Source organism: Myxocyprinus asiaticus, chromosome 15 (genome assembly GCF_019703515.2).
Source record: "Myxocyprinus asiaticus isolate MX2 ecotype Aquarium Trade chromosome 15, UBuf_Myxa_2, whole genome shotgun sequence".
Classification (NCBI taxonomy): domain Eukaryota; kingdom Metazoa; phylum Chordata; class Actinopteri; order Cypriniformes; family Catostomidae; genus Myxocyprinus; species Myxocyprinus asiaticus.
In genome coordinates this window covers 32,623,229-32,647,521 of record NC_059358.1, presented here as the reverse complement: position 1 = coordinate 32,647,521, position 24,293 = coordinate 32,623,229, and the positions used below count along the sequence as shown (strand labels likewise).

At 40.6% G+C, this 24,293-nt stretch overlaps 1 protein-coding gene across 2 annotated transcripts in view; it reads right to left on the bottom strand.

Moving 5' to 3' along the window:
* LOC127452588 (inward rectifier potassium channel 2-like) overlaps positions 1-24,014 on the bottom strand; it is a 30,136-nt gene extending 6,122 nt beyond the window's left edge. Inside the window, exons 1-4 of one of the 2 annotated variants that reach the window (XM_051718169.1) lie at positions 23,832-24,014; positions 6,510-6,577; positions 5,904-5,946; positions 3,085-5,687 (exon numbers count right to left, since the gene is read on the bottom strand). In XM_051718169.1, coding sequence (XP_051574129.1) covers positions 3,085-4,137 — 1,053 coding nt within the window. In that variant the 5' untranslated portion in view covers positions 4,138-5,687; positions 5,904-5,946; positions 6,510-6,577; positions 23,832-24,014. The remainder of the gene's footprint in view (positions 1-3,084; positions 5,688-5,903; positions 5,947-6,509; positions 6,578-23,831) is intronic. The other variant, XM_051718170.1, reaches the window with a different exon arrangement.
* Between the last annotated feature and the right edge of the window lie 279 nt (positions 24,015-24,293).

Here is a 24,293-nt window from a genome sequence, read left to right as displayed (position 1 = left end):
TGTGCATAGCGTATAGCATGGTACATGAATATGTTAATCATTCACCATAGTATATATCAAAATACCATAGTATTACCATCTGTTGCAATCACTGTACCATGGTACTGTCCTTTTTTAAAGACTTTTCTGTTCCTCTTCTTTTTTTTTTTTCTCCCCTTTTCTCCCCAATTCCCAATGTGCTCTAAGTCCTTTTGGTGGCGTAGTGACTCACCTCAATCCGGGTGGCGGAGGACAAATCTCAGTTGCCTCCGCGTCTGAGACCATCAATCCACGCATCTTAACACGTGGCTTGTTGAGCGCATTACCGCGGAGACATAGCGCGTGTGGAGGCCCAAGCTATTCTCCGTGGCATCCATGCACAACTCACCACGCACCCCACCGAGAACGAGAACCACATTATAGCGACCACGAGGAGGTTACCCCATGTGACTCCGGGCCAATTTGGTTGCTTAGGAGACCTGGCTGGAGTCACTCAGCACACCCTGGATTTGAACTTGTGACTCCATGGGTAGTAGTCAGCATCTTTACTCGCTGAGCTACTCAGGCCCTCTCTGTTCTAAAGGCAAAATTAACAGCCATCATAACATTTCCTACAGAATTGTGGTAAGTTAAGCATGTTACTAAAAGAAACTGCTTACATGCTCTTAATTTCAATGAAACAACCGGTCTCTTGCTCATTTTATCTATAAAATCCCTAAAATAAAAGTACACTCAGTAAATTTGTATATAAATATGTATTATGAAACAGAAAAACATATACAGTATAAAAGCATGTACCCTCACATGAGACTCCAGTCATATTAATAGCCTAATAAAAGCAAATTATTTTACATGAAGCCAACATGTTGAGATCACATGACCAGCCAAGTACTACTCACTTTGGGCCCTACTTTAAGACCACTATGTTTTAAGCGCAGTGTTATGCATTACACCACATGTGCAAAGTCAGTGGGGATCGCCGTTTTAAAAAATACATATATTTTAATGTAAGCATGCACTTAGTCTAGGCGTAAGTGGGTTGGCGAAATTGTGCGCACAAAGTGCAAGTGATATAAATTAATATAGACCATTTATAAGAAGTTGGTAGCTGGTGCCAAATGGGCTGTATGCAATACATTAGGTGACAATAGAAACATCGGCCATTTGTGTCTTACACATTTTATTTTGAAAAGTAACTGTGTTATTTAGAATGTCAGGTAAACCTCTATGACATACTCTTAATATATACATGGAAATGGTGGTGCTCATCAGGACTACTTAAATTTGGCTCCGTTAAAATGTAATAAGATTAATCATACTGATCCACTGACACACAACAATATTAGAGGGTTAGTTCACCAAAAAATTAACATTCTCTCATCATTTACTCACCATCATGCCATCCCAGATGTGTATGACTTTCTTTCTTCTGCAGAACACAAATGATGGTTTTTAGAAGAATATTTCAGCTCTGTAGGTCCATAAAATGCAAGTGAATGGATGCCAAAACTTTGACACTCCAAAAAGCACATAAAGGCATCATAAAAGTAATACACATTAACTCCAGTGTTTTAATCCATATCTTCAGAGGTGATATAATAGGTGTGGGTGAGAAACAGATAAATATTTAAGTCTTTTTTCTATAGAAATTCTTCTCCCTGCCCAGTAGGGGCGATATTCATGAAGAATGTGAATCACCAAAAACACAAGAAGAAGAATGTGAAAGTTAAAGTGGAGATTGAATGAGCAGGGAGGAGAATTTATAGTAAAAAAAACTTAAATATTGATCTGTTTCTCACCCACACTTATCATATCACTTCTGAAGACATGGATTTAACTACTGGAGTCGTATAGATTACTATTATGCTGACTTCTGTGATTTTTGGAGCTTCAAAATTTTGCATTGTATGGACCAAAAGAGCTGAGAAATTCTTCTAAAAATCTTCATTTGAGTTCAGCAGATGAAAGAAAGTCATACACATCTGGGATGGCATAAGGGTGAGTAAATGTTGAGAGAATTTTCATTTTTGGGTGAACAATTCCTTGTTCGACTAATTTGTTTGGACATGCACTTTGATAGCATCTGCTGGTAAAATTCCCAAACTGCAAATACACAAACTTTAGATAAGTTTATGCTGAAAACAGATGTGGTTTTCAAACATCATAAGCACACTGACTTATTTCTCACAAAAATAGCAAATAAAGCCTTGCGCCACTTCATCCATTTGGACCTCCTATATATTTTTGCAAACACACTGAATGTTTGCCCACAGACAGCGGGAACTACTTCCACCCAATTGTGCATTTCCCAGGCATGAAAAATGCACTTTGATTTTGTGTTTTTCATGAATATTGGAATGGACGTAGCACACTGTCATAGAACATAGCCCTGCGCCTACCACAGAAACGAAAAAAAGGGCCCTTAATCTCAGTTGAGGGGCCTGGGTAGCTCAGGGGGCCTGGGTAGCTCAGTGGTAAAGATGCTAGCTATCACCCCTGGAGTTCGCTAGTTCACGAATTTGAATCCCAGGGCGTGCTGAGTGACTCCAGCCAGGTCTCCTACGCAACCAAATTGGCCCGGTTGCTAGGGAAGGTAGAGTCACATGGGGTAACCTCCTCGTGGTTGCTATAATGTGGTTCGTTCTCGGTGGGGCGCGTGGTGAGTTGAGCGTGGATGCCGCGGTGGATGGCGTGAAGCCTCCACACGCGCTATGTCTACATGGCAATGCGCTCAACAAGCCACGTGATAAGATGCGCGGGTTGATGGTCTCAGCTGGGATTTGTCCTCCGCCACCCGGATTGAGGCGAATCACTCCGCGACCATGAGGACTTAAAAGCGCATTGGGAATTGGGTATTCCAAATTGGGTGAAAAAAACAAAAACAAAAAACAAAACATGTTATTACACTGTTACTGGACTTGTGGAATAAATCAGTCATGGCTCACTGCATGTCTACACTGCATATCTACAATCATATCAGTAAGTGAAAACCTTTGCTTTAGCGTGATACTGCATTCACAACCCAAGGTGTCAATATAAGTAACAACTGCCATATCAGCCAGCACAACATTAACAAGACACAAACACACTGTCAATATTGCTCACCTTCAGTAGCTGTGCTCGTACATGGGCCTCCACCAGGTGGCTCTTGCGCAGGTTTCCCACTCGCCACATCATGCAGAGTTTCCCGTCCCTCATTGCCACTATGGCCATGTCAGAGAACACCAGTGTCTCATTGCGCTTCTTGGGCTTGGCGATCTTAGCCATTACCGCCCCGATGATGAAAGCGTCGATGATGCAGCCCACAATGCACTGCAAGACGACAGCCAGCACCGCCAGGGGGCAGGCTTCGGTAACACTCCGGAAGCCATAGCCTATAGACGTTTGCGTCTCCAGAGAAAAGAGGAAGGCTGCCATAAAGCTGTTCACCTGCTGAAAGCAGCGTTCCTCTGTCTCTACTACAGTCTGCACTGGGCCAGAATCCTCTGCAGGTTCCATAGGAGCCAGAGAAGAAGGAATAGATGAAGAGGAAGAGGATGATGGTGGGAGAGCCAGATCCCCATGAGCAGTGGCGATGAGCCAGAAAGTGAAACCAAAGAGAAGCCAGGAGAGCAAGAAGGAGAGGGTGAAGACAACTAGCATCCAGCGCCAGCGGATGTCCACGCAGGTGGTGAAGAGGTCGGTGAGGTAGCGCTGGCCCCTGTCGCTCATGTTGACAAAGCTGACGTTGCAGCGCCCGTCCTTGCCTACAAAGCGCCGTCGGGGCCGGCAGCCCTGGCCACGGCGATCACGGAGTGGTGAGAGCAAGAGAGAAGGACAGGGTGCTCTCTTGTTCTTCTCCCATCTCCCTTCTGCCCCAGCCTCACCCCTGAGCACTGAGCCACGTTTTCCTCCTCTACTCCTTCCTCCCCCTTCTCCAACATCATCCTCCTCCTCCTCCTCATCATCATCATCACCATCTTCCTCATCCCTCTCTTCACTCCTTCCTCCATTGCTATGTTGAAAGTTAAGCACTTCGCCGTTGCAGCTGTGAGAGGGAAGCGCTCCTGCATGGGAGGAAGTAACTTCTTCGCTTTGGGCCAGCCTTATGACTTCCTCCTCATCCAGGGGGGTGTCCACAACTGCACTGAAGCGTCGCTTCACCCGAGCAGCGCCCATAACTGGTGACTACAGACGTCCGTGTTTGAGTGTTTAGACAACCAACTAAGCAGCTGTCTAATGCAAACACTTCTTAGAGTTGGTGTCAAAAAGAGCTCAGTTCAAGAGTTTGCCAGACAGAGACACTGTCTGATAAATCCAGTGTAGAAATGATACAAAAACTGTATGATGAAAATATGCTTTTGTGAGAATTCTCCAGTGATATATGCTTAATATGAGTCTTAACTTCTGTTCCACAGCAAGCCTTTTGGCCCGAAAGAGTCCTGTTTGTCATTCAAATCCCGGCAGCCAATCATTGCCCAGAAATGGAACACAATCGCAATAGAGATCATCTCTGACATCATCTGTAAAGTAGCAATGACGATAATTGTGCCTCTTTTGAAGATTCGAGTAGTGTCTCTACTTGTTAGATAACTGTCCAACTATCAATAAAGATTAACCAGTTGTCAGTCCTTGACTGATTTTATGAAACGTAATTTTCCAGAATTGTTAGATGCAGTAAATGAAGAAAATATTATTGATCATCATCAGTCAATGCATTTTCTTAGCTTTAGCAACAGTTTTGATGAGGTCATATGGTGGGAAGGGCTGTGAGGATTTTCAAAGCTGAGAGAGGAAAATTGTAGAGACTGCTTTATGCCTATGTGTAACTTATATCCAAACAAGAAAGCAAGCAACTAAAAGGTACCAAAAAAAAAAAAAGGCAAAGCTTAGAGTGCAGAGAGTCTAGAATGCAGGGGAAAAGTTTAGCTGAAAACTTATATAACATAAAGGAAAAACATAAGCAAATGCAGAAATTAGTCTTAAGTTTTAGAACAAGTAGGGGAAAGTCAAAGTAATTAAATAGAGCAAATGTTTGACATGCTTAAAAACAGTCTATTACACATCTATAGCAAATTATGAAGCAAATGAAAATAATAGCATGCATATACAGACCAATCTTTCCCTTTAGGACTTCTTCACATTTCCTTATTTAAATGGAGGGATGTTTAAAGACACAAGAGAGACATGACGTTAATATGAAAACCCTTAATGACTGTATGTGCCAACATTTAAAAAATGTCCACAACTGTGTCTTGCATGTATTTGTCTTCATTATAGAGCAAATATAACCCTAGAACACAAGACAGGTCCATTTCAATAATCAAATGATCCAATAACACACTTAGAAAACAATTCAAGCAGTCTCAAGTGACATTCTGTCACAGTCTCATTTTCATGTCCAGTGGATTACTGTCCTCGTTCAGGTGGTTTCAACAGATTTCCCAGTCTCATAGCATGAGCTTAGTTCTCCACATAAATGGGTAATTTTGCTTTAGAAAGCACTTCTGATTGAAGTGCTAAAGGAATAATGCAGTGCAAGACTCCATGCATACTTTACTGTGGGAAGAGGTTTAGAGTGAGGTTGAATTATGATATTTAGATGAACCTTGACCTTAAGAAAATAGAACCACGGTGGTGATTTTCATTGGCTGTCTCCATGGCATTTAAGATTTTCCTCAAATCCAAGTCCAGTTTGGATGTCAACAAAACATGGTTTTGAAATATCTCTAAAAGTGAACATTAGGCAGTGTTAGCTGAAGTACAAATCATTAACTTTACAGATTTATAAACAGTATTTAGTTCTGTATTTTCTCTACTGTACTCAAGAAGACCTTTATAGGATATTAAACTTTTCATGTATGCATTTGATAGGATTATATCAGGATTAAAATACAGTGATTTGGGAGAGGAAACTAAAGCTCAGTCTGGATATATGATGTTACCTTTTCATGTATCTCCTTTTGGAAACCTGCCGTTTGAAGCTCACTGAATGAATGAAAAAAAAGAGAATCTTTTTCAGAAAGTGGTTTGTACTGTGAAAAGTCCACTTTCAAAGGAACAGATGCAAAGGATGAGAAGAGAAAATAAGATTGATATTTAGACTAGAGGTAGACCGATATATCGGTTTTACCGATTAATCAGTGCCAATAGTTGCTTTTTGGAACTATTAGTTATCGGTCAAAAATCTATGCCAATAGCTGCTTGTTTTTTCATAATTTAGTCATTTCAAAATAAGAGTCCCTGGTGTGTTTCGGGCTTGTATATACATAAAAGTCCCACTTTATGCACCAAATCTTAATTGTGTCTGGTTATTATTGGGATTTTGGAACAATAAACCGCATCTGGGATTTTATTCATTTTGGACTCTTTTTCTGTGCCCGCCATAGAATTATTATTATTTTTATTTTTATTTTTTTTGCCATTCTATAAATCGATTTTAAAAACTATCGGCCAATTAATCGGTTATTGGTCTTTCCCACCACCTTAGTTATTGATATCGGCAAAATCCACTATCGGTCGACCTCTAATTTAGACATATGGGTAATTACCAATCCTGGCAGTTAACGAAAGGCACAGGTCATCTTCTGTCTTTCCCCTTTTAGTCAGCAGAAATCTGCTACAAAAGAGATCAATAAAAGTTCAGTCAGGATGACTTTTGTCAAATGTTTAACTATATTCACCACTGACTATTTAAGCAATGTGGTTCTGTTCTAGGCAAACTTGCTACCCATCCATGTAGCCATACATGAACAGAGTGGGAGAGCATTAAATCAAAGCCCCAAATAATCAAATTATTAAGCTGAGAAATTTATGGAAGCATCATGGTAAAATGCTGCTAAATATAAAACTATTAAATTAATTCAAAAACATTTTCTCTATTGGAAACAGTTAACATCAACATGCAACACATTTTCCAAAACTAAGAAAGACTCATAGCAAGAACCTCTGAAAATCTCATAACCCCTAATATTTTGTTAATTTCTTTTCCATTTGGAACCTGCACTGGCTTTTGCCTTGAACAATTAATAATAAGGTAAATAAATAGAGTGAAATACATATTATGCTCGCTAAACCAAAAATGTAAAGCTTTTCAGAAGCTTAGAAGTCAGAAATTGTGTTCCTCACTGAGCGATCTGGACACCATGTATTGTTTGTATCATACCTTACTTCACCACCAGCCTGTGGCTTCTGACTTTAAACTCAACATACTATAAAACTAATGCAGGACTGTCTGTGTATAAATATTCTGTTTATCTATGTCTGCCTGGATCTCATTAGAGCACCGACCTTATTGATTAACACATAAACCAGCACTGCTGTAAATACACCACTGACTAGGAGCCATTCAGCTGAATGACATCATTCATATTTCCCTCATTTCCCTTGTGTTGTATGCTCTTGGTTGTTTTTTTGAAACATGCAGCTGTCATGATTCTATATTTATCACCAGTTATCACCATTTCATATTTCTTGTAATAAAACAACTCCATAGATCAGACCCCAATAAAAAGATAAAAAGTCGCTTGTTTCCAATAATATGCAGAGACAATTGTAAGTCATTTGTAGGTTGATGGAATGGAATTTGTAGGTTTATCCAATGGAAGACAGAGGGAGTGTTCTGGAAACTTGTCTGAAAATCATTTTCAAAACTCAGTTTGGGGACACAGAGAGTTTTCTGGAATATGTTTGAAAACAGCCATTTTTTTTTGAAAATCTGTTAAGTGGTGTAGAAATGACACACTTCAGCTTTAATTGGATGTAGTGTTGTCAAAAGTACCAGTACTTTGGTACCAAGTCTGTACTAAAATAAAAAAGATGTCACGATACCAGTGTGTTTCTACAGTACTGGTAGTACAGAGAACAAACTTAATCCAATACCCGCACATTGTCTGACTGACACACGACTGCTTTCAAATGCTCAAACGCTTATTTGAGCGTTCGCTCTATTACTCTTTTAACATTGAAATGGACAATTAATCAAATTAACACAGTGATATGTCCTAGTGTAATTATTAAACTGCAAAAGGCTGCAATCTTCGTCTGCATTCGAGCTGTGTGCTTTAAATTAATGTGTGAAGCATACCACTGATACACTGGAAACTCCACAGACATTGAGAATCATTTGCATTGTATGAAATGACAAAGCAGAGCACTCATTCACTTTGAAGCGCGTATTACATGTAGACATGTAGTAAATGTATATAATTAAATCACAGCATTTGCGCTTTAATGATCACACTGACTGAGCCATGTAGCAAACAGTTTATCCGTCAGAAGTGAAGCTTCCATCAAAACCACACATCAAAATAAATGTTCTCGTCAAAATAAAAGCATGATTCAAAATAAAAGCTAAATGCCTGAAATTGAAGAAATTGCAACAGAAATATATTACAACTGTATAGTAAAATGTAGTATTCAATTTAGTAATATTAATAATAATAAATAATAATGATTAATGAATAATGATAAAAAAGTATAAAAAAATAAGCAATATATCACAAGAAAGAGTGCTTTTGTACTAAATAAAAGTTTGTTAAAAAATGCAATGGTATGTTTTAACTGTTCTATTTTTACGTTTTAAAAGTTTTAAGAATGAATTTGATAGACACCATTTTGATGATGAAATGAAATTAAACTTAAAACTTTAAAAGGAAAAAATAAAGGATATGGGAAAAAATAAAACAGATTTCAGTAGTGCCCTTTTTAAAAATACTTAAGCAATGTATTCTTAATTGAGAAACACACAGAAACATGCATTTCTATTAATTTATTATTTTTTTGAAATTTAATTTTAATTTAATTTTAATATGTCAACCACCTATAAAACTTGTTGGAGTTATCAACAGTGGAATTCACGTGTATTAATAGTGTGTACATGTCTCTCTCTCCCTCTCTCTTAAATTCTCCCTCCTTATCTCTTTCTCGTCTTCATGTTGGAGGTGTCAGGTGAAAGCTCCCATGGTGCTTATGAGAACTGAGTGCTACTCAAACACCGCTGATCTTCTCCAGCGTGTGCAGCATTCAGAGTTGTGAGATAAGAGACCGCCACAGATTCAAGGTCAGTGTGATATGGGGACACTCTAGAATAATTGCTGGCAAAGAGCCAGAGCAGCAGTGCCAGGCTTATTTAAGGGTGTACCTCTCACAGACTGCAATTAACAGACAACTATCGAAGTCTATCCAAATCAGGTTAAAAGTTACACAACAAGATGAAACAAAAGATCAACATTGTCAATCTACATAACAGGGTTAAAAGCTTAACCTTCATCCTCCATATGACTCCAGACTATTTAAATAAAGGAAGGATGTAGGATGAAAGTGAAAATGTACTGGAAGTGTAAACTATTGCACTAATATCACCATCATTGTTCTTTAAAAATATGTCCCGGATTTGAACTTTAACTCTATCTTTCGGACTCACCAATAGACAGATTGTGTTTGTCCGTCAACTCTATCCATCCTGTATTCTCTCTCTCTCTCCTTGTCTTTTTCCATCCCATTCCCAGATTATTCAGTATTTCAATGTTCAAATGTTATGAAGGCAGATTAAAGTTCCCTATGAAAATCATTTCAATTACATGCAATGCAGTGAATAACCTTTCGATCTCTTCCTCTCACACACGCTCTATGTTTCACCTTTTCAGAAATCTGATGGGGATAATCTTATCTAGAAAGTCTTGACATACTCTGTTATTACACCACAGCATCACAAGGCTGATGTCATGCTGATTTATATGGGCAAGTGTCAAAGTTGGCCAAAATTCAGGTTTGCTGAACACCCCTTCTGCCACTGGTCACTCAAACAGATAGTCCTGTGTCTGAAACTCACACATTGTGAGTGAATGAAAACCCCTGAATTAGAGCGTATTGGAAAAAGAAGTGTTCTTCCACAATGGTTCATAAAATTAAAGACAGTTTATTAAATATAATGGAGTATATAACATATACAATTAAATAAAAAATGTATAGGTGCAATACTTCAATTTCAAACATTTATAATGGAATACTATCAACTCATCATCAAACATATCATATGTTCTATGCATGATAACATTTCTATTGTCACTGGTTAATATGGATTATTAGAGTACACATCAATTACTGTATATTATTAAAAAAATTTTTTTACATCCATTAAAATTCAGAAACTGAACTGGAATTTATAAGGCATTCTCAATTCAGTTCTGAATGGTGCACAACCTTGGTACTTGTGACATGTTACAACTTTTTACTGTGCACAGAACTGTAAACGAATTTCTTGTGCCTGTTGTCAATATACAGACAATTTACCATTCTAAATGGTAAACTTTAGTAAATGTTAAAAGATTTTTAGTCTTTAGTAAAAGAAAATACAAATGTTTTATATCTTTTCTATACAGTATTTACACTTAATATGATTGGGCAGCACATAAAATCAGATTAGCTATGAATATGTACCTAAAATGCAAGATTACTGAATAAATAATTGAATAAACAAAAAACATACATACATACAACATTTCTCCTGTCATATCCCATAAAAGACAAAAAGTCTATAAGAAAAATAAATTGATGAATGTGAAAAATATAGTCTCATTCTGAGAATAATCTTCTTATCAACATTAACACAACACAACACAAGTTACTGTTTTCAATTATAATTCTGATGTAAGCTAACGATCCCAGTGACTGCTTGCATATACTGTAGTCTATGTACAGTGGTGGAAGTGTATGCTATGCCACCAGCAGCAGAATTCAGGCAATAATACAACAGCCCACATACTGCACAACCAATCCATAGTGTCATCGATTCCCCTATGCCACAAAATGGGGCCACAAAGTGTGTCTTCATGTCCATGCATTTACATGGCCGAGCTCTCAATTGGCTCATTCTCCCCATATATCTTTAGTACTCTCTCTCCCTTTTATTGTCTGGTATTCTGTCTCCTATATCTCTAGGTATGCCAGAGGCATGAGATGAGAATATTGTGAATCAGCCTTCCTCCTCAGTCCTTAAAACTAACTCATGTTAATCTGAGTGCAGAAATTACAAAGTATTAACAACAGATAACATCACTGCATCTCTCCAAAATAGACTTCAGTACAATCCCCCACAAATGTGTGTGAAGCAGAAAGACAAAAGTTATGTCCTATTTAACAGGGATTTCACCTAAAGCTGAAGTGTGTAATTTCTGCACCACTAGCATTACCAAACATAATTGTGCAAAAAATTACAACTGTTTTACAACAGGTTTCCCGAGCAACGCCCCTTTCTGTCGTTGGTCAGCCAAACACACAGTGGCAAACTTGGTTGAACCGATACAACTATGTTGAACTAGTCAAACAAACAGAGCCACAAGCTTTGTTCGGAACAGCATATACTCTACTCTTACTACTGTATATACTGAACTTAGCTATGGTGTTGTTTACACTTTTCAGGGGAATCAACCTACACTACTTAAAGAGACGTTGGTCTAGTAACCTTCTTTTATCAATCTGTATGCCTGTTTTTCTTCAGATTGTGACATGTGCTGTCTCCAGCCAAAATCCTGAAAATAATATCACACTCAGCCCCATACTCTTATGAATCACTGGTTTCTCACTGCTGAGACAGCAACACTTCAACCTCAAGAGCTAATAAAGTGTTGTGTTACCTAAACATGCGTGGGAGTGCCTTATTTGTTTGAAATTACCTGTTGTTGCAGTACCATTGATGAGCCAGCATTTACAGACATTAGATAGTATGCACTTATAGAACTTGTTCTATTCACCCTGATCCTGTCCATTTCTATAGGACACTATAATGACTCTTTGACCAGTTATGGGTTATAAGCTCAATAATGTTGGGTAGTGGTCCATGGTGAAGTCCACCCTAGTGCGGGCTTTGCAAAAGGTGATATCGAGGGAATACCCCGACTGCAAAGGAAAAACTCATGAGCATTCTTCTGAATCATAAAATGACAAATGGGACACCATATACGGTCTTGTGAAGTCTACAAGACCACATTAAGTCCACATAAAGTGCATCATTTGTGACAGTGTCAGAGTAGACAGATCTAAAGCATCTGTCTATGGTATACATAACTTGACTTAAGTATGGTTGGCAGAACTTGGCACATGTAAAGATTAAGCAACATATAGGATACAACAGGGCTAAAGGCTCCATTGATTTTATTTTCTCCAAAAACACTAAATAGCAACAAAACTACCACAGCACCTTCCTAAACACCTGTTTGTCACTATACACTGCAAAATTGTCCTGATCCATGAGATCTTCACATGTGGTGTCTATAGGTTGATTTTAAGGCAATTTGATATAATTTTTTTTTAAATGTTGTAAATTTATGTAGCTAATGAAAATCCCTGAAATTAACATATTTCTTTTGAGATGAAATACTCATTTATCATTTTCAGTTTTGTTTAAGGTCATTAAGGAAACATTTTCCAATAACTGTCCAGTAAGTGTGAGGACAGTTTTTGGGGTAAAAAGCCCCCGTTGCAGGGGCTAAAGACCCCTATTAAACACAGGTTTTTGTTTTTTTTTTACGTGGGGCAAATTGATTTGTAATGAAAAATTTTCAAAGTGGGCTCACATTGACTCATCCAAGCATAATAGAGAAAGTTTGTTTATAGAATACTTTAGATGTAATAAAATGCCAAATGTGTTTGAAATGAACAGGAAATGGTTGACTTTTTCTGAAGTAGTTATTTTGAGTAAACATCATCTTTTGATTGTCACTCAAAAAAGCATCTTGGTGTCTCAAATTTATTTTCACCTTTTTAAAAAAAAACTAAATTTAAATTTCTGTTATTTCTTTTCACACAATTTATGGTGCTCCATCAATTTTCAATTTTAAAAAAAGAAAAAAATTTGACCTCGATACATTTTGTGAACTACCTAAGAGCTGAAAATGAGAACCTCACCGGCTATCTCCGTTCTCTTCCATCTCCACAAGCTACACCGGTAAGATTCGCTCTTCCTGATAAGTTTGATGGCTCGCCAGAGAAATGTAAGGGATTTTTACGTCAATGTAAAGTATATTTCTCCAATCAACAAGAGTCATTCAGTCAGGAGTCCAAGAAATGTGCATTTATGATGACATTACTTACCGGTAAAGCACTAGACTGGGCCTCAGCTGTTTGGGAGAGTGATAATCGGCTTCAAATGTCATTTGATTACTACGCTTCCCAGATCCATGAAGTGTTTGAATACACAGAGGGAGGTAAAGATGTCTCTGTTCAGCTGCTTCATGTACGCCAGTGTTCACGTTCTGCAGCTGACTTTGCCATACACTTCAGGACATTAGCAGCCCAAAGTGGATGTAATGAGATTGCAATCAAGACTGTGTTCAGAGAGGGACTGAACTACAATCTGCAGGCTGAACTCGCATGTAAGGTTGAGGATTCAACACTCACTGAATTCATTTCATTGGCAGTAAGGATTGATAATTTACTGCGTAATTCACCACGCACAAGGATAAGCTCCAAGTCACAACCATCAGTCCATAGTCAAGTCCAGGCATGCCCCGAAGCTCCTGAACCAATGCAGATCACCTATACCAGAGATTCTGATGAAGAACACGATCGTCGTCATAAGGAGCGACTGTGTTATTAATGTGGTGAAAGGAATCATCGAAACTCCACATGCCCTCACAAAGGCAAGAAATATCAAGAGTCCAGGACTATTGTGAATACCATGAATATTTCATCTCCCACACAACACAGTTTCACTTTTCCCATTGAGCTCTCCTTTGGTGATACACTGAAATGTGTTTCTGCACTCGTCGACTCTTGGCGAATTTAATTCACCAAGGTCTAGTACGGGAACTCCATATCCCTACAGTACCTTGTATACCCACCATTAACATTACTGCTGTGAATAATGCACTTATAGGCACAGGCATCACTCACCAAACAGTTCCAGTGACACTACGGATTGGATTGTTTCATACAGAGATCACATCTCTTAATATCATCAACTCACCCAAGTATCCTCTCATCCTGGGTCATCCATGGCTGGCTATCCATGATCCCATCATCTTCTGGAACCAGGGTGAGTTAAAACAATGGTCAGATTATTGTCAGTCTAATTGTCTTCATGTCATAGTCACCATGCCATGTTGGACTACCAGCGTCAAAAGTCCTGAGAACCAAGCTCAGATCCAGGTCCCGAGGGAATATTCTGAATTCTCAGAGGTATTCAGCAAAATCAAGGCTACACAATTACCCCCTCATCGTCCATGGGACTGCGCTGTTGAGTTACTACCTAATATGGCACCTCCTAGGAACAAAGCCTAACCATTGTCAAGACCTGAAACCATGGCCATGGAGACTTATGTCGAAGAGGCTTTAGCTTCGGGGTTCATTCGTCCTTCCACCTCACCAGCTGCAGCAGGCTTCTTCTTCGTTGAGAAGAAAGATAGAGGGCTCCGTCCATGCATTGACTACCGTGGATTGGATACAGTTACAATCAAGTACAGGTACCCACTCCCTCTTGTTCTGTCTGCCTGGAACAACTACGTGAAGCACACATCTACACAAAACTGGATCTGAGAAGTGCATACAACCTGATTCGTATCAGAGAGGGAGACGAGTGGAAAACCGCATTTATCACCACTAGGGGGCACTATGAATACCAGGTGATGCCTTATGGCCTGGTCAACGCACCAGCTGTGTTCCAGTCATTCATCAATGAGATCTTCAGAGACCTCCTCAACAGATGTGTCATCGCCTACATTGACAATATACTAATTTACTCTCAAGATAAAGCACAACACAAAGACTTTAAAATGGTTCTCTCCCGCCTGCGGAAACACCAACTCTACGTGGAAGCAGAGAAATGTGAGTTCCATGTTACCCATACAATGTTCTTAGGGTATATCATTAGCCATAGAGGTGTTGAGATGGATGACTCCAAGATCAAGGCAGTCACGGAGTGGCCAAGACCCAACACTGTTAAGGAGCTACAACGTTTCCTGGGTTTTGCAAACTTCTACAGGAGGTTTATCCACAACTACAGTCTCATCTCTGCCCCCTTAACGTCTTTGCTCAAAGGAAAACCATCCAAGCTACCATGGAGTGACTCTGCTCAAAAAAGCCTTCGACACCCTCAAGACAAGTTTCACGACCGCCCACATTCTCAAGCACCCAGATCCTAACCAACCGTTCATTGTGGAAGTGGATGCCTTAGACTACGGCATAGGGGCGGTTCTCTCTCAATGCCACAGTAACCCTGGAAAACTTTATCCTTGTGCTTTCTTTTCCCGTAAACTGAACTCAGCTGAAAGGAACTATGATGTTGGAAACAAAGAACTACTCTCCATGATGGCTGCGCTAGAAGAGTGGTGCCACTGGCTTGAAGGTTCTGTCCATCCATTCCAAGTAATCACCGACCATAAGAACCTCGATTACATCAAGGGAGCAAAACGTCTTAATCCACGACAAGCCCGATGGTCACTCTTCTTCACAAGGTTCCAATTCACAGTCACCTACCGCCCTGGCAGTAAGAACTGCAAAGCTGATGCTCTCTCCCGTCATCATGATCCCCTTCACAACACACGTCAAAATGAATCTATACTCCCACCTTGTGTCATCATTGCACCCATAAGCTGGGACATCATGGAAGAGATCCAAAGAGCCCAACAAGCAGACCCTGCACCACCTGAATGCCCTCCAACAAAACAGTATGTACCACGCACTCTACACCATAGAATAATCCAATGGATCCATACCTCCCTCAGCACTAGACACCCTGGCATCCAGAAAACTATAAGCCTGGTACATAACTCATTTTGGTGGCCTTCAATCATTAATGATGTCACTGCATACGTTAAAGCATGTCAAGTTTGTGCAAAGTCTAAAACCCCCAGAAAATTGCCAGTCGGCCTGCTATAGCCACTGCCTATCCCTCAGAGACCCTGGTCCCACCTGTCCGTCGAATTCATCACCGATCTACCAAACTCCAATAGGTATACCACCATCTTTGTTATCACTGATTGTTTCTCTAAGTCATGCAGACTAATCCGCATGAAAGGTCTACCCACTGCCATGGAAACCGCTAATGCTCTGTTCCACCAAGTTTTCAGGATCTATGGTCTGCCAGAAGACACTGTCTGACTGGGGACCACAGTTCACTTCCAGAGTCTGGCAGGCTTTCTGTAAACAGCTGGACATCAACATCAGCCTCACGTCTGGTTGTCATCCTCAGGCAAATGGACAGGTGGAGAGACTAAACCAGGAAATCGGCAGATACCTCAGGTCTTACTGCAGTCGAGAACAACAGAGGTGGAGCGACTTCCTCCCATGGGCTGAATACACCCAGAACTCCCTCACGCACTCATCTACTGGACTCACTCCCTTCCAGTGTGTGTTGGGCTACCAACCTCCTATGTTCCCTTGGTCGGGTGAACCCTCTATGGTGCCAGCGGTGGATGATTGGATCAGGCGGAGAGAGCAAGTGTGGGATAGTGTGCACGTCAGATTGCAGCAGGCCATTTGGGCCCAACAGATCCAAGCTGATCGACGGAGGCGTCCCCACCCCGACTATCAACCTGGCCAGATAGTCTGGCTATCTACACAAGACCTTAAGTTGCGGCTACCCTGCAGGAAACTCAGCCCCAGGTATGTTGGTCCATTCAGAATTGTAAGACAAATTAATTCTGTAACTTACCGACTGGAGCTACCTGCTAACTATCGCATCTCTCCTTCCTTTCATGTGTCATTGTTGAAACCTGTCCACCCGACATCTGGCCCCGGAACCACAGATCCTGAGCCTCCTACTCCATTGGAGATAGACGAATCACCTGCTTACATGGTCAGAGAGATCATTGACTCACGTCGTCAAGGGGGCCAGATGCAGTATCTGGTAGACTGGGAAGGTTATGGACCAGAGGCCAACGAATGAGGCTGGTATCCCTTCAGCCGACCACCAGAGGGAACCCTCTCCCGAATACTGACACTGTACCATTTCTTCTGTGGTTACTTCCTGTTTGAACCATATAAATAGCCATGCTCTTCCATTATGACTTTGCGAAGTATTGCCAGTTTCACTGCCTTACCAAGCGTTATTCTCATTGCCTTTTTATTGCCTACTTGTTATGACCATTGTGCCTGCTTTACTGGATTACTGATTTTGGATTACTGTTTTGCTCTGTTTGCCTGGTTGGACTGATTACCTGTGTAACGACTACTTTGCCTGCTTCAACGATTACGTCTCTGCCTTGTGTCTTGGATTTGTCTGCTGATTGTAATAAACGTCTTGCATATGGATTCTACCTTCATCTCCATATCGAGTCCATTACAAGTGCCTTTAGCCCCGTTGTACCTTAATGATAATAATGATTGGCACATGTGACCTCTCTCTGCCAATGAGAATGTATAAAAAAATAGAGGTAGATTGATATATCAGTTTTACTGATTAATCAGTGCCGATAGTTCCTTTTTGAAACTATCCATGGTTATTGACAAATCTATGGTGATTTTTATTTTTTGTATTATTTTACTATACTGGATGATTCTACAGTTAGAACAGCTTCGTTCTACAGTATGAAAGCGGCTTCTACAAGTGAAATAGAAACATTCACTGACACCTTGTGGGGATTTGCTATATCTAAATTAGGGATGCACCGATACCACTTTTTCTCTTCCGATCTGATTCCGATATCGGAAATCTCAATATCGGCCGATCTGATCCCAGTGTTTTTTTTTTGCATAATCAGTTTAGAATATCTTTACATTACTGTGTGGAACTAATTGGGTGTGCTCTTTAATATGTAAAGAAACACAAACCTCTAACTACACATTATTTCAATATAAATGTATAACTTATTAAGAAACACTTTATTATTAACTAGTATACTGGATAATGTAGCAGCAAAATTAACAGTAATTCCAGTATAAGTCATCAGTAGGAAACTTGAAGAAAAAAATTTCCAACTTGTATCTGGAAATTAAAGGATTCAGATCTCTTTTTTGTTCAATTTAGTTGTAAGATATCATTTTGTAAACAAATGATAATAATAATAATATATTATAATAGTAATATATAGTAATATATCTCAATCGTGCACCTTTTGCCTCTCTTTCTTCCTCACTGCAGTCACAGGCTCACTCTCCCCTGAGTTCTGATTACACACACCTGCATATCATTAGTGGCTAATCAAGGACTGCATATATACCCAGCTTTCACACACATTCTTTGTCTGTTCTCATCAATAGTATCTCTGAGACTCCAGACCTTTCTACTATGTCAAACATACCCGTGTCTTCATTATTGCCTGCAAGTATCATAAGACTGTTGTGAGTTATCTGTTCATCGTGTCTATACCCTGTCTGGAACTCTGGATATTACTCCCCTGCTGTTTGCTACTCTGCTAAATTGGATTTATTCACAATGTCCGTCCCAGAGCCTGCGTTGCCACCCTCGTCCATCCCAGAGCCTGCGTTGCCAGACTTGTCCATCCCAGAGCCTGCACCGCCAGCCTAGTCCATCTCAGACCCTGCACCGCCAGCCTCGTCCATCCCAGAGCCTGCAACTTCGGCCTCCCAGAGGAGGAGAAAGGCTTTTGTTTCCAAGTCTCTGCCCATGTACCCAACCACGGAGGTCTTTTCCAAGTCTCTGCCCATGTACACAACCACGGAGGTCGTTTCCAAGTCTCTGCCCATGTTCACAACCACAGAGGTCGTCTCCGAGTCTCTGCCCATGTTTACAACCACAGAGGTTGCTCCCAAGACTCTGTTCATGTTCACGACCACTGAGGTCTTTTCCCAATCATCCAGGACTCTTAATCTCGAGCCTACCATGGCTCTTCCTTCTACGGCTTTGCTCCTCGAGTCTACCACAGCGCCGCCATCCACGACTTTGCCCCACGTCATGGCCGCCAAGCCAGAGTTCCACGCCTGGAGTCAGCTCCAGGCCATGTCACAGCCATGGCAGAGTCAGCTCCAGGCCACGTCACAGCCACAGCAGAGTCAGCTCCAGGCCATGTCACAGCCACAGCAGAGTCAGCTCCAGGCCACGTCACAGCCACGTCACAGCCATGCCAGAGTCAGCTCCAGGCCACGTCACCCCCACGCCAGAGTCAGCTCCAGGCCACGTCACCGCCACGCCAGAGTCAGCTCCAGGCCACGTCACAGCCACAGCCACGCCTGAGTCTGCCCCATGACATGTTACGCCTCAGCCTGCTCCATGCCATGTCATAGCCACGCCTCAGCCTGCTCCATGCCATGTCACAGCCACGCCTCAGCCTGCTCCATGCCATGTCACGGCTAAACCTCAGCCTGCTCCATGCCATGTCACAGCCGAACCTCAGCCTGCTCCATGCCATGTTTCAGCCAAGCCCCAGACTGCTCCATGCCATGTCACAGCCACGCCTCAGCCTGCTCCATGTCATGTCACAGCCGAACCTCAGCCTGCTCCATGCCATGTCTCAGCCAAGCCCCAGACTGCTCCATGCCATGTCACAGCCAAGCTTCAGTCTGCTCCATGCCATGTCACAGCCAAGCTTCAGTCTGCTCCATGCCATGTCACAGCCAAGCTTCAGTCTGCTCCATGCCATGTCATAGCCAAGCCTCAGTCTGCTCCATGCCATGTCTCAGCCAAGCTTCAGTCTGCTCCATGCCATGTCACAGCCAAGCTTCAGTCTGCTCCATGCCATGTCATAGCCAAGCCTCAGTCTGCTCCATGCCATGTCACAGCCAAGCTTCAGTCTGCTCCATGCCATGTCACAGCCAAGCTTCAGTCTGCTCCATGCCATGTCACAGCCAAGCTTCAGTCTGCTCCATGCCATGTCACAGCCAAGCTTCAGTCTGCTCCATGCCATGTCATAGCCAAGCCTCAGTCTGCTCCATGCCATGTCTCAGCCAAGCCCCAGACTGCTCCATGCCATGTCACAGCCAAGCTTCAGTCTGCTCCATGCCATGTCACAGCCAAGCTTCAGTCTGCTCCATGCCATGTCATAGCCAAGCCTCAGTCTGCTCCATGCCATGTCTCAGCCAAGCCCCAGACTGCTCCATGCCATGTCACAAGCAAGCCTCTGCTCCACGGTCCAGGCCCGCCTCTGCTCCACCGGGGACCTCCATCCCTGCGGCTCTGCCTTGGTCCTCATCCCCATCTGCTCCGCCCCTCAAGCCTCTCAGGGCCCCAACTTTCCATTGACTTTGCCCTGTTCCCATGTTCCATGCCCTGTCTCGCCAGGCCATGCCCATGCCATATCTTGCCAGGCCACGTTTCAAGGACCCAACCACCCCCCTCTTGCCCAGCTCCCTATTAACTTTGCAATGATGTTTTGGGGCGTCGGGAGCCACCCCTAGAGAGGGGGGATATGTCACGTTTATGTGTTTTGTTCATGTTTATTCATGTCTTTTAATTTCAAGTTTAGTTGCTGTCATGTGATTTCCTGTTCCCTCATGTGATCTTGTCATGTGTTTTCCCCTGTTCATGTGTCTTGTTTTCATTGGTTCATTGTTTGATTACTTTGTTATCAGTTCTAGTTTGTCATTAGTTTAAGTTTATTAGTCTTGTTATATTGTTTATAGTTCTGTCTGTTCATTGGTTGTCTTGTTACCCATGTCTGTGTATTTAAGCCCTCATGTTTGCCATTGCCTCTCATCAGGTATTTTTTATGTAACTTTTTTGTAATTTTTGTTCTAACCAAGCCAAGCCAAGTTTAGTTTGGTTTATGTTAAGTCAAGTTTATATTCAAGTTCATGTTTATGTTTCACGTTTGTAGTCAGGTTTCTTTTTTTTGGTTTCCACAGTTGTAAATTCAACTGCACTTGGGTTCATCTTGGGGGGGGGGGGGGGGGTTTATGTTTTTTTTTAAATGCTTGTAAGGGAAAGTGTATATTTAAGGTGCTGTGCAGTTTTCCAACCATTTCTAATCACTATAAAGTAATAAGCAAAATGCTGTTTAAAATAGTTTAAGATTACAGTACACAGCAAAAAGTGACAACCTGCAATTGTTAGCTACTTTAAGGAGCTATTTCTTTTTCATCAATGTACCCTTAAAGATTTTGTTTTGTTGGTGTAACCTAATGTATTCATGTTGTTAAATAACATTCAGTTATGTTAAATAACATTTTGGACTTAAATCAAACCAGTTAATTTAGATGTGACATGAAGCACATTTTTAAGGTTAACATCTTTTTCAGTGCAACAGGTTACAACACAGGCCATCAACTTTTCCCACAGTATTTTATGGCAACTACCCTCTAGTATGTAAATTTGTTTGATGATATTTGGAGTGGATAATATCTTTCCACAGTCCAGACATCTGAGATAATTTGCTGAGTCTCCTCAAGCATGTTTTAATGGAAATATCTCTTTTCAAATATCCATCATTTCTGACTCCATTTTCTCTATACCTCCTACAGCACTGCCTCTCTCTCTCTTTCTTGAAGATTAATCACTGGACTGGAATAATGCATAAATCTTTTTATCTCATTGTTATGTCTCCCTTTTCTCTCCCCCAGTCTTTCCCCCTTTCAACCTCTGCACTCAAGAAAAATAAATAAAATGTAGTTTATCAGACACATATGAAAGATTCACTTTCCAATGATGCATCCAAAGTTAAATTGGTACATAATGAAAAATGTAACCCTTTAGATTTAATGGGATCTCTCTCTCTCTCTCTCTCTCAAGACCCCCCCCCCTCTCTCTCTCTCTCTCTCCAATCCATTACATGGAGGATGAAAAATAAAAAGACAGTCCTTCAGTTTAAGATTAACTGTTCATTTGCACATCACTACATTCACTTAAACACTGATATTCCTAGAGAAAGTGATCATGATGTTGCTGTAGTGTCATTTATACAGAAATAACTGCATTAAATCAACCTATTCACTCTCCTCGTGAAAAAAGAACTGAACTAATGACCCCAAGGATAATCTCACTTAACTACAAAATAGTAATACTCCAAACAGCACTAGTTGAAAGAAAAAGAAATTAAACGAAAATCCTCTTTGCGGTGACTCGAAAGGAGGACTGTTACATCGATCTTATCACAAAAAAATACCAATTTAGCATACAATCGCCTCTCCTTGTGGTTTGCTAAGAACTTAAGGTAGCTGTCTTAAAACAATAACCTGCTTTGGGTTGTTAATTTTTTTAACCCACCACTGATAGACATTGAAATGTCTGTACTGTAATGTAATGCTACACACTGTAAAATGGTAACCTGCAAATGTAGCTATTTCTAACTGATCAAACCCTTAAAATTAGTTTTTGTATTCAGGTTTATTCTGTGTTTAAAATTATAAACAATATATAGGCTTGAATCAAAACAGTTAATTTAGATGTCACCACTTGAAACACAATTTGTAGGTTAACAATTTTGCAGTGAGACTATGACATTAATGCAGGATTAAATTCAAAGACCACTGTTAACCAAAAATCTGCACTCTCTTCAGCTATTCATGTATAAAAATTAGCCATTGTTATATGTACCGGTATATGCCTTGGGTAACACATTTTAATAACTTTCAATTATATAATCAACAAACATTATTACAATGTATAGCCCTAATGTTAAATATATTACTTAAAATATATTCAAATGGTTAGAACTGTCATGAAAGTTTGAATCATACATTTTCATATTCATATTTGAATAATGTTTGTTCATGACTTGCTGATGAAACATTTTCAGTGCCTGCTTCTAAACTATCACACATATTTTGTTTGTTTGTTAGTAATGTATTATATTATAGTTATATCACTTAGGCCTATACGCCGATCAACCACAACATTAAAACCACCTATATGTCTAATATTGTGTAGATCCCCCTCGTGCTGCAAAAACAGCGCCAACCCGCATCTCAGAATAGCTTTCTGAGATTATATTCTTCTCACTACAATTGTACAGAGCGGTTATCTGAGTTACCGTAGACTTTGTCAATTCAAACCAGCTGTCTGGCACCAACAATCATGTCATTCCCCATTCTGATGGTTGATGTGAACATTAACTGAAACTCCTGACCCCTATCTGCATGATTTTATGCACTGTTGCCACATGATTGGCTGATTAGATAATCGTATGGATGATTGTTGGTTCTGTAACTGCTGATCTTCTGGGATTTTCATGCACAACAGTCTCTAGAATTTACTCCGAATGGTGCCAAAAACAAAAAAGATCCAGTGAGCGGCAGTTCTGTGGATGGAAATGCCTTGTTGATGAGAGAGGTCAACAGAGAATGGCCAGACCGGTTCGAACTGACAAAGTCTACGGTAACTCAGATAACCGCTCTGTACAACTGTGGTGAGAAGAATATAATCTCAGAATCCTATTCTGGTGCTGTTTTGGCAGCACGGGGGGAACCTACACAATATTAGGCAGGTGGTTTTAATGTTGTGGCTGATCGGTGTATGTTAGTTGTTATAAAGTGTTATCAAGTCTTGTTGTTTTGCTCTGACATTAGTTGCTGTGCATGAGGCCTGATTGAAATGCCATGTGTCACCTTGACCTGGTCACAGGTCAACTTAGTAACAGCTGATTTTTAACAAATTTTATCGATATTCACATAAACCATTTATCTTTGTGATCTAATAAAGACCATTATGGAATCTAAACTAAAAAAGTGTCGATATTAATTGTATATTTTTGTAGCCTACTATTTAATATCACACAAGTGTTTTAGATTTGGCTACATTTTGAGTTAGTCATAGTCAAATACTGTTTTGTGTATTTAATGTTCGTGATATCAGACCTTTTATATAGGCCAGTCGATAATCATAGACACATCTGAGTTAGTTTTGTGTTATAATGAACTACATCAGATTTTCAGAACTAAATTAGCCCACATGGCAAATGTATGTGTTCCTACATGAAAAGCACTGACATTACACCATTTGAAGTCAAATTTTAAGTTTCAAGAACCAAAATCAAAACACTCACCGGCTCGTGCACAACTGTCATCACATTATAGTCCGGCTGAAAGTGGTTTATACTCCATGTCAGTTTCATTCCACTAAATTGTTTTACCTCCATTCATTTTTAAAGCACAACTCCGATCAAATGCTGTTTGAGGCTGCGTCGCATTAAAACGCTTAGCGGCGCGTGAAAGTGGACTTGCGTGGGTGCTTTCCTCGTGCTCTGCTCCACGCGCGCTCACCAGCAGGCAGGAACAAACTTCAGTGAGAGCTGCGTGATGATGCGAGAGAGATGCATCATCCTCTCTCCCTCTGCATCCGCTCAATCTGACTCTCCCTTTGTGTGATGCTTTACTCGGGTTCGTGTCATTGCAGCACTCAAACCTATATTTGAACAGAAATAATTTAAATAAAACACTGTTTCATGATATGGATCAAAAACACCATGATAAGTAAGTTTCAGAATTAGTGCTTTAAAACTGGCAAC